Source organism: Convolutriloba macropyga, chromosome 6, assembly GCF_964194025.1.
Source record: "Convolutriloba macropyga chromosome 6, txConMacr16.3, whole genome shotgun sequence".
In the NCBI taxonomy this organism is placed as follows: domain Eukaryota; kingdom Metazoa; phylum Xenacoelomorpha; order Acoela; family Convolutidae; genus Convolutriloba; species Convolutriloba macropyga.
This window is the reverse complement of record NC_134473.1, coordinates 30,787,079-30,809,245: the sequence shown is the minus strand read 5'-3', so window position 1 is coordinate 30,809,245 and position 22,167 is coordinate 30,787,079. Positions and strand designations below refer to the sequence as shown.

The following is a 22,167-nucleotide window of genomic DNA, read 5'->3' as shown; positions in this document are numbered from 1 at the left end:
TGAAATATATCTGTTTTCAAAAATAATGGGTTTTGAGCTTCGTCTTTTTTATAGAGTTTTTTTGTTGATTTGTAGTTCAGTCTCTGTATAAATAGGTAACAATCCGTCTCCCGTGAGCTATATTTTAATCTTTATAACGGCTTTAGTTGCAATTAACCGTTTCCTGGTTTGTTACTTTTCCTACCACGAGATTTGCTAAAATGTTGTATTTTTATATCTCTGTATATTTCATATAATTTTTGGTTTCTTTTTAAATTATAACAATAAGCGTTGGTCCATTGGCTTTGAAAATTTGCGCCATCGAACATTGGATAGTGACTTGTCTCAATTGCTTCCTATGTAGATATAAATGAACATTTCTGTGTTTTCAGTTGATATCTAATGACATTAATAATTGTGCAATTAATTGTTTTCAAAAATGGATAATTATTTTTTAACTTCGCACCTATTTCCTCCTTTTTTTCTACCTGTTAACCAGTCGCATTGGGGACACGTCCCATGTCTTTTCTAATGAAATATACGTTTAATTGTTTTGGTTTTTATCTGATGCGAGTTTGATTTTGTTATGATTTTTTTATTGTAGATTTGATTAATATATTTTATTATAGACTTTATTATAGTTTTGGTCGTAAATAATCCTTGTTTGATTTTGATTTTTGTCCTTTCTAGTAGTCCTATTATCAGCAATTTTCATTGGCCCTCTAGTGTGGCGTTATCGTATTTCATTGGTTGTTTATTGAACGATGTGTATGTTTTTGAAAGTTTTATATCGCTTCATTATTTGGTAGCCAATTAAGTCAAGAATGTGGATGGGCGGGGTCGGAACATTATGCGCGTACGCGCATTACCGAGCCGCCTTGTTTGATTCATATTCAAGTCCAAATTTCTGAGAAATAACACAAGATTAGTACTTTTGCTATATTTTCTTAAGCTTTCTTAAATCTCCTAAGATAGCTTAAGTTTGAAATTCCATTTCTACAATGACTATCTAGTTTAATCTATGTTAACATAGTGGTAACAGCTTCAGACTGTCTTTGAATAAAAAAACAGGGTCCGGGAGTCCTGTAGTCTATCAGTTAGTTATCTTTAGGCTTCGATGATACCTGGTTGAAATAACCAAAAACGATGATACTTAATTGAGTAATATTGATCAAATGCCTTGACGGTAGCTATGACAATCAGTATTGTGATTCATGGAATTATTTACCTTCTCAAGAGGAGTACAAATATTTTCAGCTTACATATTTTGTCCAATCGAATGAGGCTTTATATTTAATAGGCTCCAGTGTCTCAGGAAAGATAAAGCGAAGACTCGGTTTCAATTTAGGTAGCTGATTTGGCTATTGCTCCTTTAACTATCAACGCTGACCGTCAGAGGGTGGTGGCCTTCACGAAGCCATTCATGAACATCGGCATCTCTATCATGATCAAGAGACCTCAGTCAAAACTACCTGGTCCGTTGTCATTCCTCGATCCATTCTCTAATGACGTAAGTAACAGTTGACCATTACCAAAAACAGTTCCCGGGTCACCTATAACGCAAAATTCTTAGAAGTCCTATATGGTAATTTATTTGCATTTTTTGTGTGAAATCTTGCGTTTCGTGGTTGCCTCATTTATGAAATCTTTGACTTCATGTGGAGCTTCTTTTACGCAAACTTGGATCTCAAGTAAAGACAATGTATGATTTCTTTGAAATTTGGTTCCTTTGCTGGATTTTTTTTCTCGTCAATACATCCCAAGTTACTTTTCACTGTTTGGAACAATTTAGATGTTATAAAAACCCTTGCCGTATAGGTTGCGCTACCGAACAGAAATAATCGGTTCGATTTTCAGATCTGGTACGGTATAATTATCGCCTACTGTGGAGTTTCTCTGGGACTCTTTCTGGTCGCGCGATTCAGCCCAATCGAGTGGCAGGATAAGGTAGCTTATAGGGAAGTCCTATCTTGTCCCTCACCCACCCGCATCAACCAACTCAAATCAAGTCAATCAGTCAACTCTGTGCTGTCCTCGGGCGGGGCTCAAACCCACACACAGGCTGTGTACATTAAACACAATGATTTCACACTCAACAATTGCATGTGGTTCTCGTTAGGAGCGTTGATGCAGCAGGGAACCGACATTGCGCCCAAGTGAGTACAAGTTATTCAATGGTTAATCAGTGGAGTTCTTCAATGGAGTATAAGTTCTTCGAAGTTCTCTCGATAAATCCATCCTAGTGCCTTAAATCTGCCATGCCAGTTCAGTTTCTTCCTAAAATGATCCTAATTCAATATCCCCATTAGCGTTACAGGCGTCTATCGGTACCGAATTAGCTCACTTATTACTTAATTTGATGCAACTTACGTACCAATTAAAAGGAATACCTAAGTATAGTCCACTTATGAAATGTCTTAAGGTACAAAATTGGAAATAAGTTTTAAAAGTGAGCAAATTTGCTCAAGAATTTGGTACCGGTAGCTTTTTTAATGCAAAACAAGTTGTTCTATGTTCTTGAGTTTTTTACCTTTAATTGTTTTTGTTCCGACCCTCTTGAGGGGGGAGGAACTATATACTCAAATGGGTTTTTCTTTGTTCCGTGAATTTTCGCCGCTCGATATATTCATCGTAGAGAGTTGAGACTGGTATCATCAGAAAGCTCGTCCAGCGTAGAATATGGAATTAAAAAGATTTTTGTAATTTTCGTTTTCTACAGGGGGCTATCGAGGCTTAAAATTCTGAGAAAAGAAGAGTGAATTCACGTTGTTTTTATTCACATTTTCCGGAATTTTTGCCTAAATTTTCGTCAATTTTGCTAAAATTTGTTATAATTTTTAAGAATAGTGTCGTTGATTTTATTTTTGAAGACGAACAAGCATTGTTGATTGTTTTGATTTAATTTTTTTGGTCAAAAAATCTGGATAAAATTTAGCCTTTTTTTATCAAAAACAGCACGAAATAAGCTACTTTAGTCCAGTTTGATTAAATTTGCCGACAGTACACCCCAAACAACACTCATACAATCTTTGTAGACTCAGAGGGGGGCTATTTCTACTTCAGAGTCCGCTGAGAGTGCACTGTAGTTAAAACTTTGCCGTTTTTTGCTAACTTTACTCGTTGATTATCAAAAATGCAGAATTTATTTTGAGTTTTCAACTAACAAATTATCTATATCTACAACATTCGAAAAATCAATCGTTCCTAACGGACAATAACTATTAGCAGGGCTAGTTTTGGGACATTCTTGGACTGTTACAATCCAAAAAAAATCGGGTTGTAATCAGTCGGTCTTTTTTTTACAAAAAAATTTCGATCTTTTTTATATATTAATTAAATAACAGAACATTTCAAATCAAAGCTCAGTAGTGATAGGTCCAACCAATTCGCTTGCTAAGCAGCTCCAAGCTTATGCATTTAGTTTTTTAATTGAAAGTTTATGGTCGTTTCTTTTTTAAAAAATAATTGACTTTTCAATAAATAGTGGCTTAATTAACTTTTCCTCTTTCTTTTCTTAATTTGTTCATTTCCAGCATAGTGTCAGCAAAGAAAGACTGCTTCTTCTTTCTACTGATTTAACATTTATTCTCGGTAGCAGTTTTCAGCCTGAAGTTATTGTTTTCTGGCTTTGATACTACAAGATTTCAGATTTTTGTTTGTTTTGATGTTTGCCAGTTTTTCACGTTTTCTAATTTTGTCACATTATCACATTATTGACAGTTCTCATGTCTCCTTATTAGCATTCAGAATAAGGTACAATTGCACATATTAAAATCCTGAAAGATATACATCATCGTTTTAACGGCCTCGACGCCTCTTTCTTGAAGAAAACAATTGAATTTTTTAATTTTGTCTCTAACTGTCATTTATACTTTGTCGTTTATGTCGTATGAAATTTCCTGTATTGTGATAGCTTTCATTGGCTTGTCATGGAAGAATAGAAGAACTGATATTCTGATATTAGTAGATAACTGATGGCTTTCATGACTTTGAAAACAATCGTTTTCCAAAATTTAAAAAAAAAACTTTTTAACTTCGCAATTTTGTTCCTTTTATGTTTCTTTTTGTTACCTAATCTCGTTAGTTAATTACAGGTCAAACATGACATTATGGGTGTCAAGGGAATAAAGGGGATTGGTGTCCCAAAATCTTTTTTTTTAAGAATTTGTTATGACCTTACTGGCTTCGACACGGGTTTTTCACAAAAAAAAAGTAAATTAATTTGGTTTTTGTCATATTTGACGTTCTTTTTGTAGATGCAAGAAATATTCTGGATAATTACAGGTCGCCAGGGCTTCCTTTTCATGAATAAACGACCCTATTTAAAAAGCTCTTTTTGTAATTAATGCCTTTCATGACATTGAATGTAATTTTGTTTCGAAAAAAAATTAAAAGTATTACATACTTTAGCACTTCGCTTTTTTGTCTACGTGTTACCTAGTCTTACTAATGAATGGCCACGTACTGCGTTATAGCTGTTTGAAGAAGGCGCAATCAAATATATTTTGAGTGCCAAAATTTGGCTTGACGGTTTTGACAGCGTTTTCTGGCAAGTTTCAATTTAAATTTTGTTTGTTCTTTGTTGTTCTTTTTAGCCGCTGTGAAAAATGAATAAGGACAGGTCCTAATGCCCTTCTATAGAAGCAGTGGTAATCTTAATTTAGTGGTAATATTAATTGATTCCTAATGGTATTTTTTACTTTGAAGTTAACTGTTTCAAAAAAATAAGTTAATTTTTTTACTTTACTGTTTTTGTTCTTTTTTGTATAATTGTTACCAAACCTTTTTATGGACTGGTCGCATATGTTTTCTGGTGATTTATAAGTTATTTTTGTTTAGTTTTAGGTTTATCTGACGGTATGTTGACTTTGTTATTAAATTTAGTTTTTAAGAGGGACATAAACTTACTTTTTGATGTAATTAATGTTTGTTGTTGTTGTTGTTTGATTTTGCTGTTCGTCTTGACTCGCTTTAATAACATTGGCATATCACAGCAATTTAATGCATCAATTTTTACTCCACTGAGTTATTTGCTTTGGAGGCTATCTTATCGTTCATACCGAATTTTTTGAAAAAGACTTGGGCTTTTTTGGGATTCGCAAAAAATAATTTTTGGGTTTTTCTATCTGTTCCTCATTTGGTAGACAATTATGCCAAAGATTTGTATGGGCGGGGTCGGAACTTTATGTGCCATCGCACATTACCGAGCTGCCTTGTCTTTTAAAATTTCACTGGAATCTGTAATGGTCTTAACTACTAAAAAAATTTTAACGAATGAAATAAACAAACATCAATCGAGATTACATAAAAGTCAGCGTTCTACGAAACCCTGATAATGTTGGCTCCTCAAAAATTATGAGATCGAGAAAAACTATCAGAAACGAAACTGCTTTCAAAACTATAGACGATTCCAGGAAATTGTGCAAATTTAATCGACTGTAACAAGAAGATTGCAAAAATGCCATATTATGCCTCATAATGCCACAGTATGCCTAATTATTATCTTTCTATTGCTATCTAAACCTGTGCAGATGTAAGATGTTTTCTTGGGTTTCAACATATGAGCTCAAATTAGGTGTTTTTGGCAACTTTACTGCGGCCAAATGGAAAACAGTACCGGGTTTTCTTCAAACATCTTAAATCTGAAAAAAAAATATTATTTTTCGCAGAGCAGTTCCTCATTGGAGGGTTCTTCATTGAGGGGTCTTCATTCGTAGAGGATTCTTCATTGAGCTATTAAAGTCAACGACGGGAAATATCTAGTTGTGCTTGCTGACTAAAAAAGTTTATTAAAAGCTAAGAAATCAAGTATGGCTAACATAAAACATTACAGTAACATTCGAAAATAAAATTTTTCAGATTCGGCGACAAAACTATTGTGCGTTATTATTTGAGATAACGTAGAAAAATTCAAATTTTTCAATTTTTTTGATGAACGGAAAATATTCGGTCAGATGGAACAATTAATTTAAATTAACAGTTTTATTTTGTTTCACAGAAGTACGCAACTGAGACACAGAGCTATTCATAAACATCTAAACAGCTTCTGCCAGTAACAGTTTATAAAATTATTTATAGAAAAGATATCAAACGACATCACAAAAAGATTACTTAGAGAAAAAATAAAACAGAAAACTTATTCCATATATTTTTTTGATACTTTATTCCCGTTTGCACACACGTATAAATTTCAAGACTTCCAAATTAGTCTCGAAACTTTTTTGTTAGTAGAAAACAAATGTTAAAAATCAATGCATATGGGAAACATTTTTAGTAATCAAGTCAAGATCAACATTCGTTTTAATTGCTGTTTGAAACAAAACAAATTATTGCCAAGCTCTGCAGTAAATCTAATATGGTCATATCTCAATCTTTTCCATTAATAATTCTCCGGGACAGTTGAAATATTGTGTTTGCATGTAAGTAAGTTCTGTTAAGCAAGTTGTGGTCACGATATGGAGCTTGAAATGATAACTGAAAATAAGAGGGCATATTAAGGCTCTCGCAGTGCGGAGCAGTTGGTTCAGTCAAGAGCTGAGGATTGCAATCAATTAACAGGTTTGTGAGGTTCCGACCTACAAAGAACCCAATCTTCCCTCCCATTTTATTGTTGTTAACAAAGAATTAACATGGCGAGCGAATAGCTGCTGTAATAGGTTAGTGGCCCAGCAGAACGCTCTAACCACATGTTGAAAGTGACGAGGCATGATGCACAATTTAAGGAGTTATGTAATAATTTGGGATCACAAGAGGAAGGTTGAATTTATAGCTCAAAAAAAAGAGTATATTAGGACTCTCTCAATTCGGAGCAGTTGGCTCAGGACTGCAATCAATTAAGAGATTGTGTGGTCGCAATCCGCAAAGATTCCAAACTTTCCTCTCACTTTGGCGGTGTTGACGCAGCGTAGCGATCTAGAAGTTGCTCTAATATGTTTTTAGAGCGTTTGAAAGCACTTTGAGAAAATATTTTTTAATGGCGATTTTTTGATTTTTCAAGTATAGATAATCAAATAATTAATTGAGTTACTTTTATTAATTTTCAGTTACTCAGTTGAATTTTTTTCCTGAAACTGAATTTTATTATTTCCATTTTTTGATATTCCGCCTTTTCTGAAGGCCATTTCTAAAAAGCTTTTAAAATCTAAAATTGCAAATGTTTAACAATTTTTCGTGAGTACTTTTTTCAAATTTCAAACGAGAAAATTATCAGGTTGAAAACACTTGGAAATCTTATGTTCTGACTCTTTTTCGATAGATGAAATATGCAAAACGTACCAACAGTTCATTCAATTTTTTGCTGTTTATTGATATCAGTGTTGCTTCTCGTGGCAGAAAATTCAATCCATTAAAAAATTGGTGCACAAAAAAAACCAAGTCGTGGTCGCATAATTTTCCTAACCCTAAGATAAGACTTTATGCAAATTGTGAATAGGCCCAATATAATCAAGTAAATGGCATAGAATAGTATATTTTAAAATTCCTCTGCGATTTGGTGTAACATGTGTTAGAAGAGCGAGTTATTGGCAAGCTCAGTGCAAGTGTAAATTTCGCGAAGAGAGAATGAAACTTACAAAAAGGAAATTTTAAAACGGTCTGGCCTGAATCAGTTTTCTGTTGCAATCATTTCAGTGCATGCCGTTATTGTTTTGTTATACAAAAATCAGCCAAAATGACAAGTTTTGGCCATTTGAAATGATTTGGTAAAATGTATCACAAGAGTACATACAAAAGAATAAAAAAAACCTCCAATGTCAGGTAACTTCATTGGGAAACTCATCAACAACTGGGAAACTCATCATTGGGAAACTCATCAACAACTTTTATTATTTCCATTTTTTGATATTCCGCTTTTTCTGAAAGCCATTTCTAAAAAGCTTTTAAAATCTAAAATTGCAAATGTTTAACAATTTTTCGTTAGTACTTTTTTCAAATTTCAAACGAGAAAATTATCAGGTTGAAAACACTTGGAAATCTTGAGTTCTGACTCTTTTTCGATAGATGAAATATGCAAAACGTACCAACAGTTCATTCAATTTTTTGCTGTTTATTGATATCAGTGTTGCTTCTCGTGGCAGAAAATTCAATCCATTAAAAAATTGGTGCACAAAAAAAACCAAGTCGTGGTCGCATAATTTTCCTAACCCTAAGATAAGACTTTATGCAAATTGTGAATAAGCCCAAAATAATCAAGTAAACGGCATAGAATAGTATATTTTAAAATTCCTCTGCGATTTGGTGTAACATGTGTTAGAAGAGCGAGTTATTGACAAGCTCAGTGCAAGCGTAAATTTCGCGAAGAAAGAATGAAACTTACAAAAAGGAAACTTTAAAACGGTCTGGCCTGAATCAGTTTTCTGTTGCAATCATTTCAGTGCATGCCGTTATTGGTTTGTTATACAAAAATCAGCCAAAATGACAAATTTTGGCCATTTGAAATGATTTGGTAAAATGTATCACAAGAGTACATACAAAAGAATAAAAAAACCTCCAATGTCAGGTAACTTCATTGGGAAACTCATTAACAACTGGGAAACTCGTCATTGGGAAACTCATCAACAACTTTTATTATTTCCATTTTTTGATATTCCCCCTTTTCTGAAAGCCATTTCTAAAAAGCTTTTAAAATCTAAAATTGCAAATGTTTAACAATTTTTCGTTAGTACTTTTTTCAAATTTCAAACGAGAAAATTATCAGGTTGAAAACACTTGGAAATCTTAAGTTCTGACTCTTTTTCGATAGATGAAATATGCAAAACGTACCAACAGTTCATTCAATTTTTTGCTGTTTATTGATATCAGTGTTGCTTCTCGTGGCAGAAAATTCAATCCATTAAAAAATTGGTGCACAAAAAAAAAACCAAGTCGTGGTCGCATAATTTTCCTAATCCTAAGATAAGACTTTATGCAAATTGTGAATAAGCCCAATATAATCAAGTAAACGGCATAGAATAGTATATTTTAAAATTCCTCCGCGATTTGGTGTAACATGTGTTAGAAGAGCGAGTTATTGACAAGCTCAGTGCAAGCGTAAATTTCGCGAAGAAAGAATGAAACTTACAAAAAGGAAACTTTAAAACGGTCTGGCCTGAATCAGTTTTCTGTTGCAATCATTTCAGTGCATGCCGTTATTGGTTTGTTATACAAAAATCAGCCAAAATGACAAATTTTGGCCATTTGAAATGATTTGGTAAAATGTATCACAAGAGTATATACAAAAGAATAAAAAAAACCTCCAATGTCAGGTAACTTCATTCGGAAACTCATCAACAACTGGGAAACTCATCATTGGGAAACTCATCAACAACTTTTATTATTTCCATTTTTTGATATTCCGCCTTTTCTGAAAGCCATTTCTAAAAAGCTTTTAAAATCTAAAATTGCAAATGTTTAACAATTTTTCGTTAGTACTTTTTTCAAATTTCAAACGAGAAAATTATCAGGTTGAAAACACTTGGAAATCTTAAGTTCTGACTCTTTTTCGATAGATGAAATATGCAAAACGTACCAACAGTTCATTCAATTTTTTGCTGTTTATTGATATCAGTGTTGCTTCTCGTGGCAGAAAATTCAATCCATTAAAAAATTGGTGCACAAAAAAAACCAAGTCGTGGTCGCATAATTTTCCTAACCCTAAGATAGGACTTTATGCAAATTGTGAATAAGCCCAATATAATCAAGTAAACGGCATAGAATAGTATATTTTAAAATTCCTCCGCGATTTGGTGTAACATGTGTTAGAAGAGCAAGTTATTGACAAGCTCAGTGCAAGTGTAAATTTCGCGAAGAAAGAATGAAACTTACAAAATGGAAATTTTAAAACGGTCTGGCCTGAATCAGTTTTCTGTTGCAATCATTTCAGTGCATGCCGTTATTGGTTTGTTATAAAAAAATCAGCCAAAATGACAAGTTTTGGCCATTTGAAATGATTTGGTAAAATGTATCACAAGAGTACATACAAAAGAATAAAAAAACCTCCAATGTCAGGTAACTTCATTGGGAAACTCATCAACAACTGTTTGTAACGAACAAACAATGTTTAAAGCACTCACTTATTTTAATGTAATATTTAAACATTTAATCATATAAAAAATTATTTATTTATTTATTTTTCAAAATTTAGAGCTCCTGCCTCGCGTATCGTGGGTGGGGTGTGGTGGTTCTTCACCCTAATTATAATCAGCAGCTACACTGCCAACTTAGCCGCATTCCTCACTGTTGAGAGAATGGTCACTCCAATCAACAACGCAGACGAGTTACCCAATCAGAGGGAGATCAGCTATGGTACTCGGAGCAGTGGTTCCACGAAGCAGTTCTTCAACAATTCCCAAATCGATGTTTTCAAAAGGATGTGGGAGTACATGAGTTCGGCTACCCCGTCCGTTTTTGAACCCTCTGTAAGCGAACTTTTGAAGTTTAAACAAAAGAATACCCGGGTCGAGAATAAATCGGAAAAATATGTAAGATAAGCTGTGAAAATTTAGTTTTTCACCGCAAATTTCGTACATAATTTTGCGGTGAATGCAGTGTAATAAGCGGTGATCTTACAAAAATTCTAAAATTTTTGTTTTGAATATAAATCAAATTCACTCTACTTTCTGTAAAACATGCGCGGTAAATTTTTGTAAGATTTGCGATTTTTAGCGGTGAAATCACATATTTAGTAGCGGTGAAATGTGGTGATTTTTTGTATGTTCACCGCTTACACTAGTGGTGAATTACATAAATTCACCGCTAAGAAAAAAGTGCCAAAAAGATGTAAGATTAAGGGGTAATTTTAATGGGAGGATAAATCTAACAACTCCTCCCTTACTCCCCATTAATCTCACCGCATTCTTTGCTGATCTCACACAATTTTAACATTTTTTTCCAAGCGGTGATTTTATGTATGTTCACCACTAAGTTGAGCGGTGAATTTATGTAATTTAACCGCATTCACCGCTTATCTTACATAATTTGGACAGTTTTTTTCGAAGCGGTGAATTTATGTAATTTCACCGCTAAATTCAGCGGTGAGTTTATGTAATTTCACCGCTACCAGGCGATAAACGTTTTTTCACCGCATTCACCGCCTGATTTATGTAATTTCACCGCATTCACCGCTTATCTTACATAATTTTGCGTTGCGTTGAATGGCGGTGACACCTCGACCCGAGTAGCAATAATTTAGATGTTATACTAAATCATAGTTTTAACAATAAACTACCCGAGGTTACAAGCTCACCATTAAAATGTTCTGAAAAAGACCATTTGTTCTTAATACATGAAATTTTAAAGACGACGAATATAATAGTTTTGCGATTGTTAGTGTATCATGAAGGGCAACAGAAGATTTTCGATTCTTCTGAAGAAATTTTTAAGGACATCATGGTGTGTAAGTAAATTAAAAGATTTAAATGAAATCAAACAAAATTTAGGTAAATTTGAAGATTTTTGTTTTTATAAAGCTGTGTTTTGATGTTTGAAATTTCTATATCGCCTCTTTCAGCCAAAACATTCGATTTATTTTTTGGAAAGAAACAATCCCTATCCAAATGTACCCTCCAAACGCAATTAACAATGTCTTTAATTGGGTTAATGAACAAAGCAATCCCAGAAAAGACAATAAAAGCAGACAAAACATGCCTAGGAAAAAATTGTCCAAAATTAACAACAGGTTCAAAATTTGACTGTGCTGAAGCAATAATCATAGAAAAGAAGGCATTTTTTAAATCGACAAATTTTACCAACAATAATAAATCGCGTATTTTTCAACAATTTCCATTTTTTCATTTTTTTTGCATTTTTCTATTTCTTTTTCATTTTGTTGCTAACTTTTTGAGATATAGAATTCCTCAGACAAACAGCAGCTACTTGCCTGCGCTTTTTTAATGTTTCGTTTGTGACTATAATGAACAAGGCGGGTCGGTAATGTGCGATCGCACATAAGGTTCCGACCCCGCTCATCCACAATTTTGGCATAATTGTCTACCAAATGAGGAACAGATAGAAAAACACAAAAATTCAAGTATCTTTCAAAAAAAACTGGTGTATGAACGAAAAGGTAGCCTCCAAAGCAAATAACTCAGTGGAGTAAAAAAGATAAAAAAGATGCATTAGGTTGATGAGACATTCCGATATTAAGAAAGCGAGCGAAGACGAACGGCAAAATCAAACAACAACAACAAACATTAATTATATCAAAAAATTTTTGTCCGTTTTGAAAAACAAAACTTAATAACAAAGTCAAAATAGCGTCAGATAAAACTGAAAATGAACAAAATAATTTGTAATTCACCAGCCAAAACTGATTTTTCACCAGTTCATAATAAGGCTTGGTAACAATTAGACAAAAAAGAACAGAAACTTTAAAATTAGAAAATTCGCTGAATTTTTCTTAGAAAAACAATTAATTACAAAGTAATGAAAACCATTAGGATTACGCTAAAATATCCCATAGGTTTAAAATTACCAATGCTGCTATAGAACGGAAAAAATAACTGTCTGTATTCAATTTTTTATGCAGTTACAAAAAGAACAACAACCATACAACAAACAAAAAATCAATTAAAACTTGCCAGAAAATGCTTTGGAAGCCTTAAAGCCATACTTTGGCCCCAAAAAAATGTTCGTTGGACACCGATAATGTATTATGTTACCGCCCAATAATTAAACTAAGTAACAATTAGACAAAAATTTAAAAAAAATATGTAATAATTGTTTTTCTTCGAAAAAAAATTATTTCCAAAGACATGAAAGCCTTTAATTAGAAAAAGAAAAGTTTGAATGGGTTCGTTTATTCTTCCAAAGGAAGCCCTTGAGAGTTGCAATTTTCCAGAATATGTCTTACGTCTACAAAAAGAACGCCAAATATGACAAAAATCGAAAAATCATTTACTTTTTTTTTGCGAAAAACCCGTATGGAAGCCAGTAAAGTCACAACGAATTCATTCAAAATATTAGATTTGTGACACTGATCCCATCTGAAACCTTCCCTTGAAATGTATTCTTTGACCTCTCATTAATGAAACTAGGTAACAATTACACAAAAAAGAAAAGCAAAATTATGTAATACTTGTTTTTATCGAAAAAATTTTATTTCCAAAGACATGAAAGCCCTTAATAACAAAACGAAAAATTTGAATTGTTTCGTTTTTTCTTCCAAAAGAAGCCCTTGAGAATTGCAATTATCTAGAATGTGTCTTACGTCTACAAAAGGAACGTCAAATTAGTTTACTTTTTTTGTGAAAATCCCGTGTCGAAGCCAGTGAATTCATAACAAGTTCTTTAAAAACATTAGGTTTGTGACACCAATCCCTTATGACACCTTCCCCTAACAAAAATAATGTATCTTCAACCTTTATTTAACGAGGCCAGGTAACAAACAGACAATAATAGGAACAAAATTGGGAAGTTGAAATGATTTTTTTTCATTTTGGAAAACAATTATTTTCAAAGTCATGAAAGCTATCATCTCTCTTCTAATATTAGAACATCGGCTCATTTACTCTGCAATGAAAAGCCAATCAAATCGGGTCATTGTACAGGAAATTAAATAGGACTAAAAAGACAAAGTATAAACGACAGTTAAAGACAAAATTTAAAAAATTCATTTAACTCTTCGAGAAAGTATTGTCAAAGTGGTAAAGAACCCCAATCTATATCTTTGAAGATTAAAATATCATGAATTGTCTTTTTTTTTGAACGCAAAAAATCTGATATATGAACTGCCAATAACGTGATAATTTGACAAAACTAGAAAACAAGAAAAATGGGCAAAAACCTAAAAGTAAAAAAAAAATTGTGAAATCTAGTAGTATCAAAGCCAGAACACACAAACTTAAGGCGTAAAACCACGCTAAAGACTAATTTTGAATTTAGCAGAAGGAAGGAGCACTCTTTGATTGCTGACACTAAGCTACAAGTTGACCAATTTAAGAAAAAAATGGAGGCAAATTTCAACAAGCCATTTTTTATTTAAAGATCAAATATTTTAAAAGCCAAAACGACCATAAACTTTCAAACAATCAACTATATTAATTAATTTGGAGGAAATTAGGAAGACAATTGGACCTATCACTAGTGAGCTTTGATATGAAATGTACTGTTATTTAATTTATATAAAAATATCGAATTTTTTACATGAAAAACCGACTGATGACAATCCGAACTATTTTTGGATTGTAACGGTCCAAGATTGGTACAAAACTAGACCTGCTAATGTTTGATTGTCCATTAGGAATATTTAGTTTTTCGAATGTCATTGATATAGATATTTTGTTAGTTAAAAAACCAAAAATAAATGCTGCGTTTTTGATAATCAACGAATAAAGTTAGCAAAAAACAGCAAATTTTCAATTACAGAGCACTTTCAACGGAAGTTGAAGTAGAATTAGCCCTCTTTGCAGTCTACAAGGATTGTGTTAGTGGTGTTTGGGTGTGCACTTGGACTAAAGAAACTTATTTCGTGCTGTTTTTGATGAAAAAGTCTGAATTTTGTGAAATTTTTAGCCGGAATTTGTGACAAAAAGTTCAATGAAAATAGTCGACAATGTATTTTGTCTTTAAACGTAAAATCAACAACATTTTCATGAAAAATTTTATTAAATTATATCAAAATTGACAAAATTTTATTCAAAAATTTCGAAAAAAGATGAATGAAATTAACGGAATTCACTCCATTTTGTCAAAAGTTTAAACGTCGATATCTCCCTGTAAAAAACGAAAATCAAAAAAATCTTTTTAATTCCATATTCTACGCTGGACAAGCTTTCTAATGATACCAGTTCCAACCATCTACGATGAATATATCGATCGGCCAAAATTGACTGAACAAAAAACATAGCCGGTAGAATACCGGAAACGACTCGAATCGTCGTGCAAAAAAATCTCTACCATAAATTGGACAAAATCAGAATATCGAAAAAAACACTAGAAATAACAAAAATAGCAGACCAATATAACATAAAAATCGTTAAAATTTTTTCAGTTCAGGGGTGTGGGTAGGTGCTGGTGGGGGGGGGAGTTGGTAGGTGGGGGGCAGGTAGGTGGTGGTGAAGGGTGTAGGTAGGTGGAATGGGTGAAGGTACGTTGCCGGGGGGGGGGGGGGTAGGTGGGTACGTTGCGGGGGGGGGGGGGTAGGTATGTACTTGGGGAGGGGGGTAGGTACGTGGGGGGGGTAGTTTTTTTTTGGGGGGGGTAGGTAGTTAATTGGGATCAAATTTTCTCATATTGACCTCTTCACCTTGAATTACAGACTTTTACCAACTGCTATACTTTACAAATTAAGCTATTGTTAAAATCCAATGTTCGAAAACAGAAGTCAACAATCAAAAACGGAGGTGAATGCTCGAACAGAAAGAAGTCAAAATTCAAGTCATGAACAAACTTGCTTTTTGCTAAAAAAAAAAAAAACCTGTAGAATATCATTACTCCTCTTCGAGTCGTAAAAAACCCATTTGAGTATATAGTTCCTCCCCCCTAAAGAGGGGTCGGAACAATAATGTGAAGGATATTTTAAAAATCGAAGGTCTTAACAGTAAAAAAATTATTTCAATTGGACGCCGATATTTAACAAAATAATGAATCAGTGCCCATTTTTGGGGAAATATTGGAAACAGGAAAATATCGAATATTATCGAAAACGTCAAAACAAGGGCTTATGTAATAAGACAGATTTGAGAAAGACTTAATGCAAAGAGTGATTAAAGAAGTTTTCGTTAGGGTTGGTGACTTAACAGAACAACTGTTGTCAATTTTTTCAAATTACATTGTTTTGATTTGGAGAAATGGAAGGTACATTTCTAAACATATTTGTTTTGCATTGATCACAGTTATTGTTTTCTTCAATTTTTGATTTCGCGGCTTTTGTTCTTGATTTCAGAAGATTTCTGGGACTCTTCGCTGCTTAACCATGAGATAAATAGATATTACCTCGGATAAATTTTTTTTCAAAAAAAGTACAAATGAACAATTTCAAAAGCATGAGTTTCATTAGCTGTTTTCAGTTATCTTCCCAGTTAACCCTTTTTCTCCTATTCTTATAGAATTCTGACATAGATATAGCAATCATCTGCTCTAGCTGGCACGTTTTTGTTAAATCTCATCCAATAGTTGGATTGTTGTGAAAGTTAACCAGTTTTTTTTTAAAAATTTTTGTTTAATCTGGTTTTATTATTACTTCTCTGCTCCAATAGCTTGAGGTAACGTAGTCATGCCTCACCAAATTTTCATCAAAAACAACGGAAGTTAACTCAAAGACTGTGTTTTTGTCAACTCTTTTTCCAACTTTGACCATGAACTATAAAAACGCCCGATATTAAAATTTTATTCTGAGTCGCTCTTCTTTGAATTTGAAAGCGGGCTAAGTACTGAAATGTTAATGATAGGCAAGCACGGTTCTATAAGATTTTAATGACTTCTTAATAGGCTTATGTTATTTTTCGAATTCCTTCCGAAAAACTTATAATCTAAGTTTTCCAAAATAACTGAAGACTTTTCTGAATCAGCGCAAAAAAATTGTTCTTTTTTTCAGACTCAGCAATCTAACTCAGTTTCACAAATTATCAAGATCTTAAACTGACTGAGAAGATTAGTTTTGTGCCACGCAGAAGTTCTAGCAAGCATTCTTGTTTAGTCATTAGGCCATATTAAACAAGAAATTATGACTTATGACATATGAAACATGACTTATGACTTATGACTTATAAAACAAAATTTGTGTGCGGGTGTTTGGAGAATAAAATGGTTTTAGGCTTTAAGATAGTATTGTTTTAGGTTTTATGTTGGTTGTATACATACTGACAACTGCATCAATCAAAATTATAGATATAATAATCAATTAGTCTCGGTTGGATTTAAAGTTGACACCTTTTTTCCCAGTACTACAAAACTTTTGAACATAATTCTTCTTGAGCAAAAGTTATTGATTTGATTTTATCATGAACGTTACTAAGATGAGGGGCTCCTTCGTAAAAAAAACCGTTTAGCATAATACATAAAAATAGCAATGTTCAAAGATATCAAAACCTATATGAGCTCCCTGTTGCATAAAAATCTTCCGATGATTTTTTTTCGGCGAAGAAATAATGTTTTCAGAAAACAAGTTATCAAAGTTACACAGAACGTTATGTAATTAATTTTTTTATTGTTTAAATTATTTCGGAATGCCATAACAAAATTTTTTGTAAGAGATTGGAATATCTATAGTCCAAATTTTAAATAAAGAATGTTTTTGTCACATATCCTTCCCTGTGTTTTTCACAACTTCTAATACCTTCTTAATCTCAGTGGATGCACAAGAACGGTCAAGATGGGAGATACTTGGAGCAGTATCGTGTTTTGTATGTTTATTTTATAACTTTTAATCTGTTGACATTTTTCCTTTAGAACAATGCAGGAATAGCCCGTGTGCGGAATAGCAATGGCAAGTATGCTTTTCTGATCGAGAGTGCGATGAATGAGTACATCCAACAGCAGAAGCCCTGTGACACTATGAAAGTCGGTCCTAATCTGGACTCGAAGGGATACGGCATTGCAGCTGCCCACAACTCGCCATGGGTGTACGTTGAAAATTACGTCACTAACTTTTCTAAATGGTTTCTGCGTTTATAAGCATTTTATTGATTGGCTTTGTTTTCATTTTGTAGTGGAAAACGCATAAGAAGGAGCCCATTTTTGAGTGGTATTTTCAGGAGCGCTTGGTCAAAACACTCACGTTATTTTTGACAGGTATGATCGTCGTTGGCTGTTTTTGGAAAATAGGAAATGTCCAATTTTGAACTGCATTTTTGCAAATGATCGTTTTTGCCGTGCATTTTGACGAAATGGTCGGTTAATTCTAAGAAAGTCAAAATTGTGACTAAAATTGTCGACTATTATTGTCGTATTTTGAAAACTGCGATTAAGTTGGCCAACTTATATGAAATTTTCATTAAAGAAGAAACTGTTTCTATTTTGATTGTTGAAATGTATTTTATTAACAATATTAAGACTGAGAAAATTATTATCGTGCAGTATCAAGGTGACTCAGATAGCATCAATTGTAAAAAATTGACTGGTGAGATCATTCCTGATTCTTCTTCTGACATCGATAACAATTGTATTCTAGGAAGAATATAACTCTGAAGATCTTGAAGTACCAGGAAGACGGAGCCCTGGAGAGACTCAAGACCACCTGGTGGGTTGACAAGGGCGAGTGTGGGGGCTCCTTCTCGTCAACCTCCACCGACTCCACCAACTCTCTGGGCCTGTCTAGTGTTGCTGGCATCTTCTACATCCTCATCTCTGGTCTCGCTCTGGCTATGGTATCCGCTGTGGCAGAATACGTAATCAAGTCCTGGAAAAATGAGTCTGGGTCTGGAGGAGCAAGTGCGAGTGCAGTTGATGGGGTTGTCGGCAAAAGCCATAATGTAAGTGATTGCAATAATATGATTAGAACTTTCGGGTCTTTCTGATCAAATATAGAGTGGGTCGTAAGTATACAATAGTGGGTGTCTATAATTTTGTGGTGTGCAATATTGTGAAAGATCGGATCCGACTTTTCAATATTGCAACGGAATAATAGTTAACAGTACTTTTTATCAGCGTTTATGGACCCCAAGACTATCGAAATAAGCAATTTATTGAGTGATTTATTTGGCTAGCGATCAGACAACTCTTGTTCATTGGGTTGTCCCCCCCCCCAGTACGTTATGCCCCTCCCCCAGTACGCTATGCCCCCCCCCCAGTTACAGAGCACGTGCCATTACACAGTAAATCATTATGTAAAAATAATATGGCACGCGTGCGTCTGGGGGGTGCAAATAAAATGCGCCCACTAAGCTGGGGGGGGGGGGGGCACAGACGGAAAAAATATCCTTTGAGCCTAACAAGCAAGCAGTCAGGTTATCCAACTTTCCGTGGAAAATTAACTCACAATTTTATGATAGCAGGGAAAAAACCAAAAACAAATAGGTAACAAGCGACGGAAGTCAAAGTCACAATTTGGTTCCACATTTTCTATTTCTATTTCATTTCACTTTCATTTCCAGTTTTTATTATTTCTATTGTTTCCAAGATTTCATTTTCAACTTTTTTCATTTCAATTCGTTTTGTGCTTTACAGCGAGTGTGCTATGAACCAGTAGCATGTGTGAGTGAAATGCGAGACCCTAAGGATCTCAACTCCTCCTTTAATCCACCCAACATTCCACCTCCGGCACTGTCAATCATGGGGGGCTCCAACAGTGTGTATGGATTTGTGCCCCCCAACATACCACTCCTGAATGCTCACACTGGGTCTGTGGGGCCAGTTCATAACAATTTGGCAACCAATATCGGGTTCTCTCTTCAGCCGGTTCCAGATGGGAATGCAGGCGTGGGCGGGGCTGGATCTCTTGCTAGTGGGACGGACTTTAACACAAACTATGCCACTCTGTACAACACACCATTCCACTCTCCGTTTCCAGGTGAGATCTAATAAAAACAACTTTTCATTGAAAACATTAGTGGGATCTAACGCAAGCGCAACTTCTTACGAAATATACCAGTACTGGGTTCATAGCAGTACATTTTAACTTCCAAGTCTAGTGTGGTACGCTTTCTCACCAACTCGTCCTAAAAAGTCATACTGCGTTTCCCATGTGACTGCTTAAGTTCTATAAAAAAATGTGACAAATGTACTACAAAACTTTATTGCTAATAGGCTATAAGGGTATGCATTTTCTTATCGGATCTCATAAGACGTTTATCAGATCTGACGGGACAATCAAAATTCTTTTTTCAGACTTTGAATATTAGTGAAATGCACTCCAAAATTTTTTTTTGTTGATCAGATCTTTTGAGATCTACGAATCGTCTTGTCAGTACTGTCAGTGTGAACTTCCACAAACACTCTAAAACACATAAAAAACTTTGTTCTGGTGGTAACTAGATAATGGATAAGTTTGGTTTCTGATATCTCCCGGGCCGAGGTGTCAACGCTAAAAAACGCAACATTATGTAGGATTGGCGTTGAATGCGTTGAATTTATGTAAGATCTACGCTTGAGCGTAGATCTTACATAAATTCAACGCATTCAACGCCAATCTTACATAATTTTGCGTTGAATTTTGGCGTAGATCTTACATATTTAGCGTTGAATTTTAGCGTAGATCTTACATATTTAGCGTTGAATTAAGCGTAGATCTTACATAAATTCAACGCATTCAATGCCAATCTTACATATTTTGCGTTGAAATTTGGCGTAGATCTTACATATTTAGCGTTGAATTTTAGCGTAGATCTTACATATTTAGCGTTGAATTTTAGCGTAGATCTTACATATTTAGCGTTGAATTTAGCGTAGATCTTACAAAAACTCAACGCATTCAATGCCAATCTTACATAATTTTCCGTTGAAATTTGGCGTAGATCTTACATATTTAGCGTTGAATTTAGCGTAGATCTTACATAAATTCAACGCATTCAACGCCAATCTTACATAATTTTGCGTTGATTTTTGGCGTAGATCTTACATATTTAGCGTTGAATTTTAGCGTAGATCTTACACAGATTCAACGCATTCAACGCCAATCTTACAAATATTGCGTTGCAGTTTGGCGTAGATCTTACATATTTAGCGTTGAATTTTAGCGTAGATCTTACACAGATTCAACGCATTCAACGCCAATCTTACAAATTTTGCGTTGCAGTTTGGCGTAGATCTTACATATTTAGCGTTGAATTTTAGCGTAGATCTTACATATTTAGCGTTGAATTAAGCGTAGATCTTACATAAATTCAACGCATTCAATGCCAATCTTACATATTTTGCGTTGAAATTTGGCGTAGATCTTACATATTTAGCGTTGAATTTTAGCGTAGATCTTACATATTTAGCGTTGAAATTAGCGTAGATCTTACAAAAACTCAACGCATTCAATGCCAATCTTACATAATTTTCCGTTGAAATTTGGCGTAGATCTTACATATTTAGCGTTGAATTTTAGCGTAGATCTTACATATTTAGCGTTGAATTAAGCGTAGATCTTACATAAATTCAACGCATTCAATGCCAATCTTACATATTTTGCGTTGAAATTTGGCGTAGATCTTACATATTTAGCGTTGAAATTTGGCGTAGATCTTACATATTTAGCGTTGAATTTTAGCGTAGATCTTACATATTTAGCGTTGAATTTAGCGTAGATCTTACAAAAACTCAACGCGTTCAATGCCAATCTTACATAATTTTCCGTTGAAATTTGGCGTAGATCTTACATATTTAGCGTTGAATTTAGCGTAGATCTTACATAAATTCAACGCATTCAATGCCAATTTTACATATTTTGCGTTGAAATTTGGCGTAGATCTTACATATTTAGCGTTGAATTTTAGCGTAGATCTTACATATTTAGCGTTGAAATTAGCGTAGATCTTACAAAAACTCAACGCATTCAATGCCAATCTTACATAATTTTCCGTTGAAATTTGGCGTAGATCTTACATATTTAGCGTTGAATTTTAGCGTAGATCTTACATATTTAGCGTTGAATTAAGCGTAGATCTTACATAAATTCAACGCATTCAATGCCAATCTTACATATTTTGCGTTGAAATTTGGCGTAGATCTTACATATTTAGCGTTGAAATTTGGCGTAGATCTTACATATTTAGCGTTGAATTGTAGCGTACATCTTACATATTTAGCGTTGAATTTAGCGTAGAACTTACATAAATTCAACGCATTCAACGCCAATCTTACATAATTTTCCGTTGAATTTTGGCGTAGATCTTACATATTTAGCGTTGAATTTAGCGTAGATCTTACATAAATTCAACGCATTCAACGCCAATCTTACATAATTTTGCGTTGAATTTTGGCGTAGATCTTACATATTTAGCGTTGAATTTAGCGTAGATCTTACATAAATTCAACGCATTCAACGCCAATCTTACATAATTTTGCGTTGATTTTTGGCGTAGATCTTACATATTTAGCGTTGAATTTTAGCGTAGATCTTACACAGATTCAACGCATTCAACGCCAATCTTACAAATTTTGCGTTGCAGTTTGGCGTAGATCTTACCTATTTAGCGTTGAATTGTAGCGTACATCTTACATATTTAGCGTTGAATTTAGCGTAGATCTTACATAAATTCAACGCATTCAACGCCAATCTTACATAATTTTCCGTTGAATTTTGGCGTAGATCTTACATATTTAGCGTTGAATTTAGCGTAGATCTTACAT

The 22,167-nt window shown here is 33.9% G+C and overlaps 1 protein-coding gene across 3 annotated transcripts in view; it reads left to right on the top strand.

Annotated features, from left to right (window-relative positions):
• Positions 1-22,167, top strand: part of LOC142341619 (glutamate receptor 2-like) — a 128,101-nt gene that overhangs the window by 89,339 nt on the left and 16,595 nt on the right. For all 3 annotated transcript variants that reach the window (XM_075392707.1, XM_075392708.1, XM_075392709.1), the window contains 6 exons: positions 1,328-1,489; positions 1,837-2,135; positions 10,100-10,373; positions 17,344-17,516; positions 18,065-18,365; positions 19,060-19,402. In XM_075392707.1, coding sequence (XP_075248822.1) covers positions 1,328-1,489; positions 1,837-2,135; positions 10,100-10,373; positions 17,344-17,516; positions 18,065-18,365; positions 19,060-19,402 — 1,552 coding nt within the window. The remainder of the gene's footprint in view (positions 1-1,327; positions 1,490-1,836; positions 2,136-10,099; positions 10,374-17,343; positions 17,517-18,064; positions 18,366-19,059; positions 19,403-22,167) is intronic.